The sequence below is a fragment of the Aegilops tauschii genome, chromosome 5 (genome assembly GCF_002575655.3).
Source record: "Aegilops tauschii subsp. strangulata cultivar AL8/78 chromosome 5, Aet v6.0, whole genome shotgun sequence".
Taxonomy (NCBI): domain Eukaryota; kingdom Viridiplantae; phylum Streptophyta; class Magnoliopsida; order Poales; family Poaceae; genus Aegilops; species Aegilops tauschii.
The window spans coordinates 39,235,126-39,251,103 of NC_053039.3; the positions used below are offsets into that span (position 1 = coordinate 39,235,126).

Genomic DNA, 15,978 nt, shown 5'->3' on the forward strand with positions numbered 1-15,978 from the left:
GAGCTAAACATGCCTCGGCAACCCCTTTTGACTGCTGAAATTCTTTAGCTACGAGCAAATTCCACGAGACAACACACAGGGTAGTACCACGAGCAAATTCCAGAGTCTCCAAGGCAGCTAGCCAACAGGCTACGAACAGCACAGAAACTACACGAAGCTACGCTGCAGGCACGCTTTCTGGCAAACTTACTCCTGACACAACAAGCTTGCCAATTACTAAATAGTCATCGTCGCATGTACGTAACTTCGTGAATCATCGTCGCATGTACGTAACAAGCAATCATAAAAGATTATTACTTTGCCGAGAAACTGCCGGTAATTAACTAAATAGTCAAATAACGTGACGCCTAATTAGCTTGCCAATTACAACGACCGCGTTAATTTGGATTTGGACCGAGTTAGTAGTTCCTTGGCAGTGAGTATTTATATGTCCGGGGCTGATGCCAGCGATCTGATTTGATCTCGACCGTGACGTTGCCGGCAGCTCGACGCACGCACGGACAAATCACAAACCAATCATATACTGTACGTACATAGAAGCGGCACGGCCAGGTTGTAGTATATGCTCCATTGGCCACCATGCCCGGCTCCACCGTGCTGCTGATCGCCGCCTCCATGGCCGCGCTCCTCGTCATCTCCCTCTTCACCTTCCTCTGCTCCAACCAGCGCCAGGCGCACCGCACGCCGCCGTCGCTCTCACAGCGGAGCGTCGTCGACGTTGAGCTCGGTCATGGGTGTGCGGCCGCAGGGATCGACGAGGCCGTCCTGGCCACGTACACGACCACGGTGTACTCCTCGGCGGCGAGGCGACGGGACGAAGGCCAGATGGCTGCTGCCGAAGCGTCGGCGACGGTGACCAGCCGCCCGACGACACGGACACGCACACGACGTGCGCGGTGTGCCTGGCGGAGTACGCAGACGGCGACGAGCTCTGGCGGCTGCCCGGCTATAAGCACGCGTTCCACCGGCTGTGCGTCGAAGAGTGACTCCGGCGGCGGCCAAGCTGCCCGCTCTGCCGCACGTCGCCGCCCGCCACGCGCGCCGCCTGACGCCACCACCAATGACTCCTGAACCGCCGCGGCGTTAGGTCGATCGCATCGGGACCATGCAACTTGGGGTTCGCCGCGGCCATGGCCGCCACGGCCTGTTCGCTCGCCTCGATCTGACCATCCGCCAGCCGGCACTGCTCTTGGAGGAACAGGTTGTGCAACCGTTCCTCCTACGCCTGCTGGAACACTGACTTGGGCTCCGGTGCAGGCTGCTCCTCCGCCATGGCAGCATTGTAGTGCGTCTGTGCCTGCTTCATGGTGAAGCCGGCGTGCACAGGCGCAGGCTCCGATGCGGTGTCGTCGGAGCACGTCTCCATCATGGAGGTCTGCTGCAAATTCCACTGCAAAAATGACGAACGCCTGAAGCAGAAGAGTGATGTTATTGTGCGCAAGATCATTGATACAAGTGTCATTGATGAAAGTTGCAGCCACCGATTTATGCAATGGAAATGGCTCTGATGATCTCGATGCTCACGGGTTGTCCAGATCTACAAGCCCCGTTGGTATGGGAGAGTTCCGAGCGAAAGCCTAGACCCTACTCTGTCGGTGCCGTCGACGATGGCGCTTTCAGCTGTTGCTTCCCCTCTTGGAGGCATCGTCATGAAACTCCTCTTTCTCTATGAGGGGCTTGGGCTCTCTGGGTGAAAACATGAGCTCCAAATGGTTTTAGGCGTGGGTAACGGTGGCGTCTTCGTCCTTTCTCCCATGGGAGGCATTGCTTGGAAGAGCTAGCTTGTGCTTGGTGCACATGGTTTTCTCTTGTGTCGGCTTTGGTGAATGCCGAGGCAGCGGCGCCTGATGGCTGATGTGCACCGAGACGGCGGTCTTGGAAAGTAATGCGTGAAACGGCTCCATGGTGTGGGGCGGCGACTCGTAGTTTGCTTGGGTGGCAATCTTGGGCCACTTGGGTGGCAGGTTTGTCGACTCGGTGGATGCTTCCCAACGGGGGCCGCTGGACGGTATGCCGGGGTGGCGTCCCCAGATGTGTTGCGGCGTTCGTGGTCTGTGTGTGGTTGTCTTGAGCTGCTTGGGATGCGGGCATCCGTGTCTTGTGGCATTGCAACTCAGGAGCGAGTGGTGGCCTGTCGGGGCGGCGACCCCGGATGTGGTGCGGCATTCTTGGTCTGCATGTGATTGCCTTGTGCAGCGTGGGCTGCGGGGAATCCGGGTCGTGCGACATTGCAGCTCGAGTGCGGGCGGTGGCATGTCGGGGCAGCGTCCCCGGAAAGTGGTGTTGGTGGGCTGCGTAGGGCATTGCATGGCGGATGAAGGTTCGGGCGGTGGACCCGAGATTTCAGCATCAACAAGAGCGTTTTACCTTGTGTCGACAATGATGGGGGAGCGATGTCGAAGACACGGTAATGGTTGCGGTAGTCAGCTCTTCTCCGATGTATCCGTGGGATTGCCTTCGTTGGTTTCTTGCCGCGAAGTCAAACCTGAGGTGGCGGGTTACAATGACGAGCAACAGGTGGTTCGTTTGGTGACCTTTTGCGGCATCAGCTGTGCCTAATTCTTCTTCGCGGTTCTTTGTTAGACTCGGAGCTGTGCTGTCTGGTCGCAGGTGGCCGATACATAGCTCCACGCGGCCTTTGCGGTGTTGGTTGAGTCGACGATCGCTTATGATGATATCGGAGTCGTTTGCTCAGAGTTTAGGGATGACGCCGCCGCCTCTAGGGGCAGAGTGCAGACAATGACGCCTGCATGCTGTATCGGTGAGGCCCTCTTCGGAGTGATGTGAGTGTAGTATCTTACGTGCGCTGCTCAGCAATTGTGATGGTTTTTTGTCCGACTTTTCATAATTAACTGGTAATCTTGTTTTCGCTCGATTTTCCTTTGTTAGCCTATCTAAACTTTTCATTTTTAATGTATGTATAATTTCTGCCATTTAAAAAGAATAGTGGGTTGTTTCCTACGGAAATGGGAGAAAAAGCAAGAGACCGACGAGATGCGAGTAAACAGTCCTTTTCTAGCCATCACATTTCCAGTAGTCAAACATGCCACGGCAACCCTTCTTGACTGATGAAATTCTTTAGCTCCTGGTTTCATTCCACGAGACAACACACGTAGTACCACGGTAGCAAATTCCAGAGTCTCCAAGGGCTGCTAGCCAACAGGTTACGAACAGCACATAAACTAATCACACGAAGCTACGCTGCGGCACGCTTTCTGGCAAACTTACTCCTGACACGAAAATTTTGGTCGTAAAAGGCTCTATTATTATACACTACTGACACGTGAATCATCGACGCAAGCAAGAAGCAACGTAAATGGGAGTAGTACTTTGACGAGGAGCGGCGGTAATAGTCAAACCGTGATGCCTAATAAGCTTGCAGATGCAACCACCGCGTTAATTTGGATTTGGAGCGGGCTAATTCCTTGGCAGTGACTGTGAGTATATACATATACCAGAGATCTGATTTGATCTCGACCTTCTCGACCGTGACGTCGCCGGCAGCTCGACGCACGCACGCACGCACGCACGGACAAACCAATCATAGTACATATAGAAGTGGCACGGCAGCAAGGTTGCAGTATATGCTCCTGCCGCCAACATGCCCGGCTCCACCGTGCTGCTGATCAGCTGCTCCATCGCCGCGCTCCTCGTCATCTCCCTCTTCACCTTCCTCTGCTCCAACCGGCGCCAGGCGCACCGCGCGCCGCCGTCGCAGTCAGAGCGGAGCGTCGTTGACGTCGAGCTCGGCCACGGGTGCGGGGCCACAGGGATGGACGACGCCGTCCTGGCCGTGTACACGACCACGGTGTACTCAGCGGCGAAGCGACGGGGGGAAGACCAGATGGCTGTTGCCGACGCGTTGGCCGACGGTGACCAGCCGCCCGACGACACGGACACGCACACGACGTGCGCGGTGTGCCTGACGGAGTACATGGACGGCGACGAGCTCCGTCGGCTGCCCGGCTGCAAGCACGCGTTCCACCGGCTGTGTGTCGACGAGTGGCTCCGGCGGCGGCCGAGCTGCCCGCTGTGCCGCACATCGCCGCTCGCCACGCGCACACCGCCTGCGGCCACCACCGATGACTCCTGAACCGCCACGGCGTAAGGTAGCTTGCCGACCGGAACCATGCATGCATGCCGTTGCCGTATAGCGGCGAAACCGAAATGCGGCGTAGTACATGGCATGTCTCGTTCGAACCCAAATGCTGCCGTTGCCAGGACAATGACATGTAGTACGTGGCAGAAGAAATGTTCCGTACGAAGCCTCCATGAATGCTCTAGAGCAGAGTCCGTGGGTAGGTCGTCATGCATTGGCATGTGCCGCACAAGAGATGTAAATTCATGAAATTTTGTTAGTGCCATTTTTTTATTAGGAGCTTGCATATCAATTCAATTATGGTCCGGCTATTACCTTGATTCTTAGAATCCTCATATTCTCCTAGCCCAGTGGCCAGCGAGCCGGTGTGTCTCGTGGCCGACGCAGGTTCGAGCCACGGCTTGGAAGCTGCTGTCTCACATTTCTTCTCTTAATAAAAAATCAGTAGGGGTTTCTCCCCCTACTAGTCTTGTTTTTTGCTATAGATCATTAACAATCAATGGGAATTCTCCCTTCCTCCCGTCGTCAGCTACTCCGGCCACGGCGGCCACTCCTCCTGCCGTTGGTCCTTCCGACCCCGGCAGCCACCTTCCCCCTCAGATCTGGAGCGTGGTCTCGCTTCGTTCGACATGGGTTCCAACCCCCGCTTGGTGACATCCTCCTTCCGCCGAGACGGCGAGCGGCCGATGGTTTCGGGCCTGGGACTGTCGTCGTGTTCGGAGGCGTCCGAGGCACAGGGGCCGGCGTTGCTGCCTGCCCCCCCCCCCCTGCGGCGGCCCCCGCGGAGGCTTGGAGGGCTCCTCCCCCTTCCAAGAAGGAACTGTGGCGTCAGCGCCGGCGCCAGGAAGAGCAAGCGGGGTCTGCGGCCGCCAGGGAGCGCCACGAGATCTCGCCGGAGATGGTCGACCTCTGCTTCCGCTGTTTCGAGGAGGGACATCTCAGGAAGGACTGCACCAACGACATCGTGTGCTTCCGTTGCATCCTTCCTGGCCATGTCTCCAAGGATTGCAAGCGACCCAGGAGTCCGTCCCCGGAGGAGGAGCTCAGGCGCCTCACCGCGTCCAAGGTGGCACGTCGTGAGCCAGGGGGCGCAGGCGGTGCGCGCGGCCGCGGCAACGGCTCCCCCTGCTTCCGCCGCCGCCGCTGCCTCCTACGGTGCATGCCGCCCCGGCGGCGTGGCCTAGGAGTATGGCGTCCCGTCTGCAAAGCCCGCCGGCGGAGGAGCTCGCGCCTAACGACCTGTGCACCACGAGGCGCACCATGGGGCTGGGAGATCTCGAGCGGAGACTCCAGTTGGCCATGGTGGCCTACGTTGGTGGCGCAAACAGAGGCATCTCGCCGGAGTTCGTGTTGGAGGCTTTGAGCGCTCAGCTCGACATCGGTCCAGAGTGGCTGTCGGTTTACCCTTTCCGTCCAGAGGACTTCCTTGTGGTGTTCGGCAGGCCGGAGCACAGGAATCTCATGGCGAGCAAGCCTTCGATCGACCACTTGGGGCGGCGCATCTTCTTCAGGCCATGGAATCGCCAGGCGCACGCGGTGCATTCGAGATTCAGCTACAAAGTTCCCTCGTGCTTGAAGGCATCCCGCCGCACGCTTGGGACAGAGAGGTGGTGGAAGACCTGCTTGGCTGTTCTTGCATGGTGGACATGGTGGCGCCGGAGTCAAGCTCGCTTCGTGATCTCTCTACTTTCAAGCTCACGACGTGGACGGCAGACCCCGAGGCCATCCCGACGCTGCGGTGGCTGGCTATCCCTGAGCCTGGATTGTTCGTCCCGATGGTGGAGCCGGCGCTGCTGCAATACACAAGATTCTCATCCATTTGGAATCAGTGCCGATTTCGGCGAGAGGGAGGAGCCGTGGTTCTTGACGGGGGTGGCGTCCTACGATAGTGGGCAGAGTGGCATTACGGACTCGGGCAGTGGGTTCAGCGCAGGCAATGGCGCCGGCATCGTGCCCCAGCAGCGTGCCTGGCAGTTCGGGGTGCGCGACTCCCGTGCTGGCAGTTCGGGCGCGGCCATGGTGGAAGTACAGCCTCGCCGCCGGCGGCCGCTGTGGTGCCTGGCGCTTGCCGCCGATGGCGCCGAAGGAGATGATCTCGGCGGTGGGGCCCCACTGGCGGTGAAGGACAGGTTGTCGGTCAGGATTTCTGCTTTTGACCGCTTATCCGATAAGGTGGGGACCGCAATGCCTTCTGGAATTCAAAATCATAACGACTCGATGGAGAGAGGTGCGGGTCGGGCTCTCCTGCTGGGTTCCCAGCACGCACTATCGTGCAGGGCCAACCAGTGCCCAGCATGTGTCCCCGATGGACCCACCACTTAATAAAACCAGCGTATCTCTCTAATATCAGTTAGGTTCCAGAAAATCAGGAAAACGACATGTTTCTCTCCCGCGTTACAACAGATTGCCGCCAAAATCTCTTGCGTGGCTTCATCCTTTCTCCTACCGATCTATTCCATTGTTCATTGTAGCCCCTGGATCACAGGAGAATAGATCAAGATTGATAGAAATTTATTCCTCTGCGTGGATCAACATCTACAGTGTTCTTCAGCATGGACGGAGCTCTTCACAGTTCATTGTCCAGAGGTAATGTTCTTGCACCTGCAATGTACAGATTATCAACACTCTTGATCATACAAAGGTGATAAGATTAAAAGAAACAAACAAAGAGTTGATCTATGACATGCAAATTACTCCTTCAGAAATAGCTCCCCGTACTTCATGGTCCGTAGCCCCGTTTCTTTCAAACACATGCAAATTAATCCTTCGGAATTGCATTATAATTATGTTAGTGCTGATCACTCCTGCGATGTTGCGCACATTATGCATCAGAGTACCACCTAAGTTTATTATAAACTTTACTGCATGAGATTTCTCCTTTGACATATTCTCCTTTTTGCTAACTCTAATGATAGAGAATGTTCTAGCAAAGAAAAGGATCAATATTTTGCTAATGCTCATTGTGTGAATATCGTGTGATTTTCAGGTTTCACTAAAACCAGGGCTCTGAATATCGTGTGATTTTTACTCTGTGTGTCATCCATGAACTAATTAGTATATGATAATTTTTATGTTGTGTAGATCATGAGACCACAAATGTGGGAGAGGCAGGTGGAAATACAAATGATTACTACATCAAAAGGTTAAAACCAGAGATAGGAATGGAATTTGAGAATGATGATATAGCATATGAGTTTTACAATACATATGCAGGACATGTAGGTTTCAGTGTCAGGAAATCTTGGCATGATAAATCCTCGACGACTAATGTTATTCGAACAAAGAAATTTGTATGCTCAAAGGCAGGTTACAAGGACAAGAGCAAGGAACAATGTCAGAGAAAGAGAGCAGATACAAGAGTTGGTTGTCTGGCAGAGATGACCATCAAAATAAGTGCTAACGGAAAATATGTTGTAAGCAGCTTTGAGGATGCTCATAATCATGAACTCGTAACTCCAAGCAAAGCCCATCTACTGCGATCCCAGAGAAAAATTACAGAAGGTCAAAAGGCCCAAATTGACATATTGAATGATTCAGGAATTAGACCAAAATCTGGTCATGAAGTGATGAGTAGACAAGCAGGGGGTCGACAGTGTCTTAGCTTCGGTCAAAAAGATTATAAAAATTATCTCCGATCAAAGCGTATGCAATCCATCCAAGAAGGAGACACGGGTGCCATTCTTCAATACCTTCAGGACAAGCAGATGGAAAATCCTTCCTTCTTTTATGCAATACAAGTAGATGAAGATGAGATGATAACCAATATATTCTGGGCAGATGCAAGATCAATACTAGATTATCACTACTTTGGTGATGTGGTATGCTTTGACACAACCTTTAAGACAAATAGTTATGGCAGACCATTTGCCCCTTTTGTTGGTGTCAACCATCATAAACAAACAGTGGTTTTTGGAGCTGCATTATTGTATGATGAAACATCTGAGACTTTTGAATGGTTGTTTGAAACATTCAAAAGGGCCATGTCAGGAAAAGAACCAAAGACAATATTGACCGATCAATGTGCTGCCATTATTAGTGCCATTGGCAAGGTTTTTACTAATTCAATACATCGTCTATGTGTGTGGCACATGTATCAGAATGCTGCAAAACATTTGAGTCATGTTTTCCAAGGTTCAAAGACATTTAAGAAAGATTTTGGCAAGTGTGTTTATGATTTTGAAGAAGTTGATGAATTCTTAGCAGGTTGGAATGATATGCTAGTGAAATATAATTTGGAAGATAATGAATGGCTACATAGATTATTCCAGAACAAGGAGAAGTGGGCTTTGGTTTATGGTCGACAAACCTTCTGTGCAGATATGAAATCCACACAAAGAAGCGAGAGTATGAATGCACTATTGAAACGATACCTGCATGTACGCCTTGATTTATTAGATTTCTTCAAGCCCTATGAGAGGGCCGTGGATGATAGAAGGTATGCTGAAGTGGAAAGTGATTTCTATGCGAGTCAAACATCACCGAAGGTGCCATATGTGCAGATGCTGATACATACTTTGAAAGTATATACACCTGCTATGTTTGAGATATTTAAAGGAGAATTTGACATGGTAATGGGATATTGTGTGTACGAGAATGGTCGTACTGGCTCTATTTCTGAATTCAAGGTTACCCATTCAGCTAGCCAAAATCGTCATACTGTGAAATTTGATCCCAATGGATCAAAAGTTTCATGCTCATGCAAAAAGTTTGAATTTGTTGGGGTATTGTGTCGTCATGCATTGAAGGTGTTGGACCACAACAATATCAAGGAGTTGGCACTAGAATATATCTTGAAAAGATGGACAAGGCGAGCAAAATCAGGGCCATCAGAAGCAATTCAAAAGTGCTCTGATGATGAAGATGCAAGAGTTGTGCTAGCTAGACAGTATGGATCACTATGCCGCACTTACAATAACATTTTGAGCAAAGCAGCAGCAAACAAAGAGGCATATGCACTATTGCAAAGTATGTCAATTGAACTAATGGAAAAGGTGGACCAAATTTTACATGGAAATCAATCAAAAGATGAATCACTAAATCATGAACAAGCAAAGAAGCAACCAGTTGAATGCAACATTGAGAATGTAGTCCAAGCACAGGGAATAAAGAGAAAAGAACCAGGAAGTAGCAACAAGAGGATTAAATCTGGACTGGAATTGAACAATAAGAATAAACGTAATACGAAAGGTATGGTATTGCACAAGAAATAGCTACATAAATATCTGGTCATGTTATTGAGATAGATCTAACAAAATCTTTTGCAAATAGGTCAAGGAGCAACATGCAAGAACAAGAGTGGTGATTGTGCTTCTGCATCATCTGAAGCAAATCCTAGCTTCAATGTACCAAATAAGAATAAACGTAATACGAAAGGTATGGTATTGCACAAGAAGTAGCAACATAAATATTTGTTCATGTTATTGAAATAGACCTAACAAATTCTTTTGCGAATAGGTCAAGGAGCAACATGCAAGAATAAGAGTGGTGATTGTGCTTCTGCATCATCTGCAACAAATCCTAGCTTCAACATATCAAATGAGAACTATAATTTGCAAGTAATGCAGCATGCTATGCATCCACTACCAAATGTTGCTAATCACAATTTGCAAGTATTGCAACATGCTATGCCTCCAGTACCAAATGTTGCGAATTACAATCTACAAGTATTGCCGCGTGCTATGCCTCCGTTACCACAAGTTGTTTCCCCATTACCACGTGGACATAATTACAATTTGCATGTACTGCCGGGTAATGTGACATCGGTACCACAACCTGAGAACTACAATTTGCAAGTTTTACGGCATGGCTTGCCTCCGCTATCGCAGGCAGACACTACTAGTTTTCAACAGTTGCTTGGTTTGCGACCACAAGAACCATATTTCTATCATAGCACTCAACCGAGCCAGGTATAATTGTTTAGTTAATTGTTAAAATTAAGACGAGCATGCGTGTGTCATTTACTTTTTGATTAACACTATGTAGACTTCTCTGGTGTCATCATACTCGGGATGGCCAACGTCTCAAAATCACCAGCCACCAACTAGCACTCAACCAAGTCAGGTATAATTTTATTAGTTACTCGCTAGAAATTAAAATGAACATGCACATGTCATTCACTTGTATTGACTTTTGGATCAACATTGTATCTAGAGTTCCCAAATGTTCTCGGACTCGGGATGGCCAACATCTAAAAAATGACCAGCTGCCAATTAAGGTATTGTTCACTCACATGTCATATTCAACCAATTCAAGTTTATATCTAACAAGAAATCATTTCTTTGTTCTTCCAGGTCTTGGGTAGCCAATCAAGTCACATACAAGATAAACACTTCTAAATAGCTCTATATAAAGTGTGTATCTCAGGATTGCTCTACAAAACAGTTACCCTGCAATGTAATAATTTATCGTACCATTCCTTTTGATGTTAGATGCGCAATGGTTTTATGCTCAAATAAATTTATATACATGAATATGGATTAGTTGCTGGTTATTCCTTTTGATATGTTAGCTGTGTAATTGTGCTTTTGTTTTCCAATTAAATGTGGTCTTGGGCACTACATTTACTCAAAAGGCGCTTTCACCAATTTGTGATTTCCACTGTACTGTGCTATTGAAAAGCAGAGAAGCAGAGAAAAATGGATAGCTCTCATACTTCCAAGTTCAGTATGATAGCTAGTTACCTACTACTCCAGTACAGAGCTAGATGACTTAATGAATCTTGACGCACCTTTGCCTGTTGAGTCTGCATCGAGCTCGCACCCTCTAGTACGACTGCGCGCATCTCGGCCACCGGCTGACCGCGCAGCAGTTCCACCATGGCACCATCTCCCAGGGAGCAGGCCGGCCAGAACATTGGCCTGGCCTTTGGTGCGCCGGAGACGGTCAGCGCTAGCCTCGACGACTCCCATCTTGCCGCCGGCCAAGGACACGGACGGGTGTGCCGCAGCGCACCTGAGCAGAGCTAGCCACGACGGATCCCATCTCGCCTCCACCCAAGACCACGGCCCCAGGCAGCGCAGCGTGCCGGAGGCGAGCGGCACTAGCTAGTGGCGACGACTCCCGCCTCACCGCCTTCCAACCCCACGACTCCAGGCGGCGAAGCGCGCTAGCCGCGACAGCTCCAGTTCACTAAGCGTGTCAGAGACGGGGGGCGCTAGCAGCGACATCTCCGGCCTTGCCGCCGGCCACGACCCGGACGGTGGATTTCACCTTGTCATAATCCTCTCTCGCAGTGGATTCAGTGGCTGTGGAACGGGGAGTGGCAGCAGTGGTGTGTTCGGATAAGGCAAAGAAAAATAACTATTTTCAATCAGTTAGGAAAAAGAAAACGTTTAATTAACTGATGGGTCTATCGGGGACACGTGCTGGACGCTGGTTGACCCTGCACTACACGATAGTGCATGCTGGGAACCCAGCACGAGAGCCCGACCCGAGAGGTGCAGTCCAGCTTGCAGTCCAGGACAACGTGGCAGTTCAGGAGGGGGCGACACGCACTGCGAGCGGATCTTCTATTCCGGAGCCCGCGGTTCCGCCAATTGCATCTAGGGAGTTGGCGCCTACCGCCCCACCAACGGCTCCTGTGGGCACGGTCGTGTGCTCGGTCGGCGAGCCGCATGCGGCCAATCCCGCAGCGCCGCGCCAACTGGATGCGGATGAGGACAGGAGGAATCCCGAGGGAGACACGGATATGACCAACCTGCCGGCCCCGGCAAATTTGACAATTTTGACCTCCAAACGAAAGCAAATCACATAATGAACTGGTTGCGAAACTATTTCACACCCCTGACCCTTTTGTGTAGCGCCCGCCACGCCGGCGCCACACCCTACGGTGCAGCGCCTAGCTCCGGGGCGTTGCACCACTGTCCACCGTGGCAGCCCACGGGCCCGCACCCAGTAGTGCAACGCCTCCGAGCTAGGCGCTGCACCTGTAATGTGCAGCGCCTAGCCGCTAGGCGTTGCACCTATAATGTGCAGCGCCTAGCCGCTAGGCGTTGCACCTATAATGTGCAGCGCCTAGCTGCTAGGCGTTGCACGTGTAATGTGCAGCGCCTAGCGGCTAGGCGCTGCACTGTGACTTATATGCAAACGCGCCAGCCCTCTCCTCCCCCACCCTCCCCATTGGCAGTTACAGAAAAAAAGGGCGGCGGCCATCTGCACTCCCCCTCTCAATCCCCTCTCCCAAATCCTTCCGATCCGACGATTTGGTCCGTGCATTTGTTCACCAATCCATCGTAGAAGGTACTCTCCTCCGATCCCCTTCTTTCTATCCATAGAAAATATTATATTTTGAAGATTTGGGGAACCCTTGTTTGAATCTTGCATGTATTAGATTTGGGCAACTTTTGTTTGAATCTTGCGTATATTAGATTTGGGGAACCCTTGTTAGATTAGAATGTGGTTTGGATAGATAGGTTGACATGTTATTTATATAGTTTGGATACATAGATTGACATGTTTTTTGTATGGAGAAGTAGATTGACATGTTATTTGTATGGAGAAGTAGATTGACATGTTATAGTTTGGATACATAGATTGACATGTTATTTGTATGAAGTAGGCCCAAGTAGGGGGAAGCACCATATGCTTTGGATCTTGCATGTAGTAGGCCTACTTTAGTTTTTTTGAATTGAAAAGATAATCGTGTTGACAAGAATGCTTTGTTGAAATTGTTAGGATGGTTTGGCTTCTCGATGATCACTGGGACCATCAACACCGGTCGTACGCTATGTCGGTGCAGCAGCGGGTAATACTGAAAGTGGCCGGTGTTATGAATTTCGTATGTTTGTTCAAACACAAATGCCCCATATGTAATGTTATGATTTGTTTGTTTGTAGGAGCTTGCACCTCTGAAGCTTCGGTCTCACGGGATCAGCCTTGGAGGGATGAGCTATGATGAGCGGTACACACCTTATGTTAGGGAGGCAGGACTTCTCCCTTTCATTGAGTTGGTCCGCCGGTCGACGCCACCCAACAATGCTGCAGCACTCACCGCGCTTATTGATCATTGGAGGCCGGAGACACACACTTTCCATCTTCGGACCGGGGAGATGACCGTGACGCTGCAGGATATCGCTACGATCACCGGTCTTCCTATCGATGGCAATCCTTTATGTATGAACACCGATTCTGAAGGGTGGCGCGCGCAGATGCAAGCCCTTATCGGTATGGTTCCTCCGGAGCCTCGGGAGCCAGAAAGGGAAGATAAGAAGAAGGAAAGAGTCGCAGCGGGCGCTACTTTCACGTGGATATCATCGAACTTGGCTCATTGCCCCGATGATGCTAATGAGGACATGGTGAAGACTTATGCTCGTGTCTACATGTGGTATCGAGGACAATGTTTGCTGATGGCACAGGCAAGAATGCTCCATGGATGTGGCTGAAGGCGTTGACCGTCTTCGATAGCAAATGGAGTTGGGGTTCGGCGACACTAGCTTACTTGTATCGACAGGTATGAAGTTGTTTCCTTTTCACTTCATTGATACATTATCAATGCGCTCTTGCGGCAAATTTGACCATGTTCTTTTTTATGTGCAGTTGGACGATGCCAGTTGTAGGCACACTGGAGGTATTGGTGGTTGTCTGCTCGCACTTTCCATATGGAGCTGGGAGCGTTTGCCGGTTGGACGACCTAAGACCGTGAAGTACGAGGATTGGGACGATAAAGACGACCCACTACGGCTCCCCACTTGGGCTTACAAGTGGGATGTGTTAAATGAGACGACGGATGATCCCTCTGTAATGTACAAGTTGTACAAGAGCAAGCTGGACGCGATCACGCCTGAGCAGGTGAACCGACCTTGCATAAGTGATTATCATGCTTGTATCTTCACTCGATATCAATTTTGCATTCAATCCCATTTTGCAGGTGGAATGGGAGCCGTATGGAAAAGGAGAGAGTTTTGATAACCCTATAGAGTTCAGGCTTAATCCGATGTGCATTAGGGATAGGGATCTCTGGCATATGCGGTGCCCACTGATATGCAACTGGGCGGTTGAGCTTCACCTGCCACATCGGGTGTTCCGCCAGTTTGGTTTGTTCCAGCCACACCCGCCGGAGTGGAGGACACGGACAAGTTGCTACACGCGTAAGATATAATTAACCTTGAGCACTTAGCAGCTTCTCGACGGTTTCGATGATGCTAATATCTTGTTTCTAACTTGCAGGTTGGATAGGAAAAAGCAGCGGAAGATCAAGGATTGGGCCAGCCATCACAGGAAGTATGTCGTGCAGTTCGCTCTTAGTGTGGAGCAAGCAAGGGCTGGAAAACGAGCCCAGCTTCGTGAGCACTGCCCGATCGCGTTCAACAACTATCTCGCATGGTTTCTTGCAAGTACCCGCGTGGAGGTATGCCAGCCGGCGTATGCTGAGGAGATTCTGGAAGAACCCACCGTTTTTGATGAGGTAGCCCAGCACCAGTACAACGCATTAGTCAGGAAAGGTAACTCGGTGATCCCTTCAGCTCCAATGATGAACTTTGTGGTTAGCCCTTTTTGCTTTTCCATTTGCACTTTTCACATCTTCGCTTGCCTAACACTTTGATACCGTTTCTGTTCATAGCGTGCCCAGATCAAGAAAGCAGCTGACGAGACCGAGACTATTCTGGAAACAACCCCGGCTGGCAAAAGCGATGGGGAAGGTGCACTTCGAGAATTCATTAAGGTTCACATCTCCTCCAAACTAGCACTTAACATTTGTTGGTACGTTCCATGTCTCATTCACTTGTACATGTTGCAGCGCCAGGGCCAAAAGTTAAGGCGGCTATCAAACCTTTTCGGTTGTCGTGACCCCGAGTATGTATCACCAGAACGGTCTAGGTCGGCGACACCATCAGATCCCGCTTCGGGGCAGAGCCATGGTGAACCTTTCACGGATGAGGATGTGGGTGGGGTCACCCAAGAGGTATGGCATGACGATATATATCCATTTGTTGATGCATTGCTAACTATATCCTCACACACGGTCTTTCCATATCTTTTGTTGATGCATAGGTTGCTGATGATATGACCTTGGGGACGTACCGGGCTCGGTCTGCATACGAGTTGAAGCCTAGGAGGGGAATCAACAAGTACACACCTGAAGACTTCACCCAAAGAGGCAAAAGGACGGTCGGCACCTCGCGGATGGCGGCTTTGGATGACGATGTCGAACCGGAGGCAGAGCCGGAGCCGGAGCGGGTTCCTCTTCCTAGGAAGGTGAAGAAGATAAGCGTCAAGAGGGGGGGAGGACCCAGCAAGCGTGGAAAGCACTAGTCATCTTAGTTTTTTTATAATGTTGAACTTCGAGTGCGATTTGTTATGTCGTTGAACTTGGAGTGGTCGTACCTTTTATGTCGTTGAACTTGGAGTGGTGGTAGCTCTATGGTAAACTGGAACTTATTGTGATGGTCATTTCTATGAAATGAAGTCTTTTGTGAACCCTTTGTTTCTTATACTAATTGTTATACTTGGAGAAATGATGTCGTACCTGAATGTTTGTTATACTAGTTGTTGAACTGTGGCTGAAAAAGACCCAGTAGAGGGGGGGAGGAGGCACAGTAGGTAGGCCTCTAGTTTCAGGCAAAAAAATTGCTAAGTGTTTGTGCAGCGCCTAGCACGGAGGCGCCGCACTCTACAGTGCAACGCCTAGCTCGCAGGCGCTGCACTATAGAGTGTGGCGCCTCCAAGCTAGGCGCTGCATATGTCTGTAACTAGCCAAACTTCTGTTGCTTTTCTGAATAGGTACAGACATATGCAGCGCCTAGCATGGAGGCGCCGCACTCTACAGTGCAACGCCTAGCTCGCAGGCGCTGCACTATAGAGTGTGGCGCCTCCAAGCTAGGCGCTGCATATGTCTGTAACTAGCCAAACTTCTGTTGCTTTTCTGGATAGGTACAGACATA

General features: G+C 50.6%; 3 protein-coding genes and 1 long non-coding RNA gene across 4 annotated transcripts; all 4 read left to right on the forward strand.

Annotated features, from left to right (window-relative positions):
* Window positions 1-3,504: 3,504 nt before the first annotated feature.
* LOC109786903 (E3 ubiquitin-protein ligase Os03g0188200-like) lies at window positions 3,505-4,186 on the forward strand. The gene has a single exon (XM_073499698.1). It carries the CDS (start codon window positions 3,602-3,604, stop codon window positions 4,091-4,093), a length of 492 nt encoding a protein of 163 aa, XP_073355799.1. The 5' UTR covers window positions 3,505-3,601; the 3' UTR covers window positions 4,094-4,186.
* Window positions 4,187-4,463: 277 nt separating this feature from the next.
* On the forward strand, window positions 4,464-11,935 carry LOC123493942 (uncharacterized). The gene is made up of 2 exons (XM_045228296.2): window positions 4,464-6,326; window positions 11,536-11,935. The coding sequence occupies exons 1-2, from the start codon at window positions 5,288-5,290 to the stop codon at window positions 11,850-11,852; spliced, it is 1,356 nt and encodes a 451-aa protein (XP_045084231.2). The 5' UTR covers window positions 4,464-5,287; the 3' UTR covers window positions 11,853-11,935.
* Window positions 6,539-10,658, forward strand: LOC109786905 (protein FAR1-RELATED SEQUENCE 5). The gene is made up of 7 exons (XM_020345470.3): window positions 6,539-6,685; window positions 7,181-9,286; window positions 9,368-9,472; window positions 9,554-10,005; window positions 10,082-10,159; window positions 10,250-10,313; window positions 10,390-10,658. Exons 1-6 carry the CDS (start codon window positions 6,652-6,654, stop codon window positions 10,295-10,297), a joined length of 2,823 nt encoding a protein of 940 aa, XP_020201059.3. The 5' UTR covers window positions 6,539-6,651; the 3' UTR covers window positions 10,298-10,313; window positions 10,390-10,658.
* Window positions 11,936-14,639: 2,704 nt separating the features above from the next.
* On the forward strand, window positions 14,640-15,649 carry LOC141022293 (uncharacterized). The gene is made up of 3 exons (XR_012183578.1): window positions 14,640-14,759; window positions 14,835-14,999; window positions 15,089-15,649. It is a non-coding gene; the product is annotated as an uncharacterized lncRNA (long non-coding RNA).
* The last annotated feature ends 329 nt before the right edge of the window (window positions 15,650-15,978 follow it).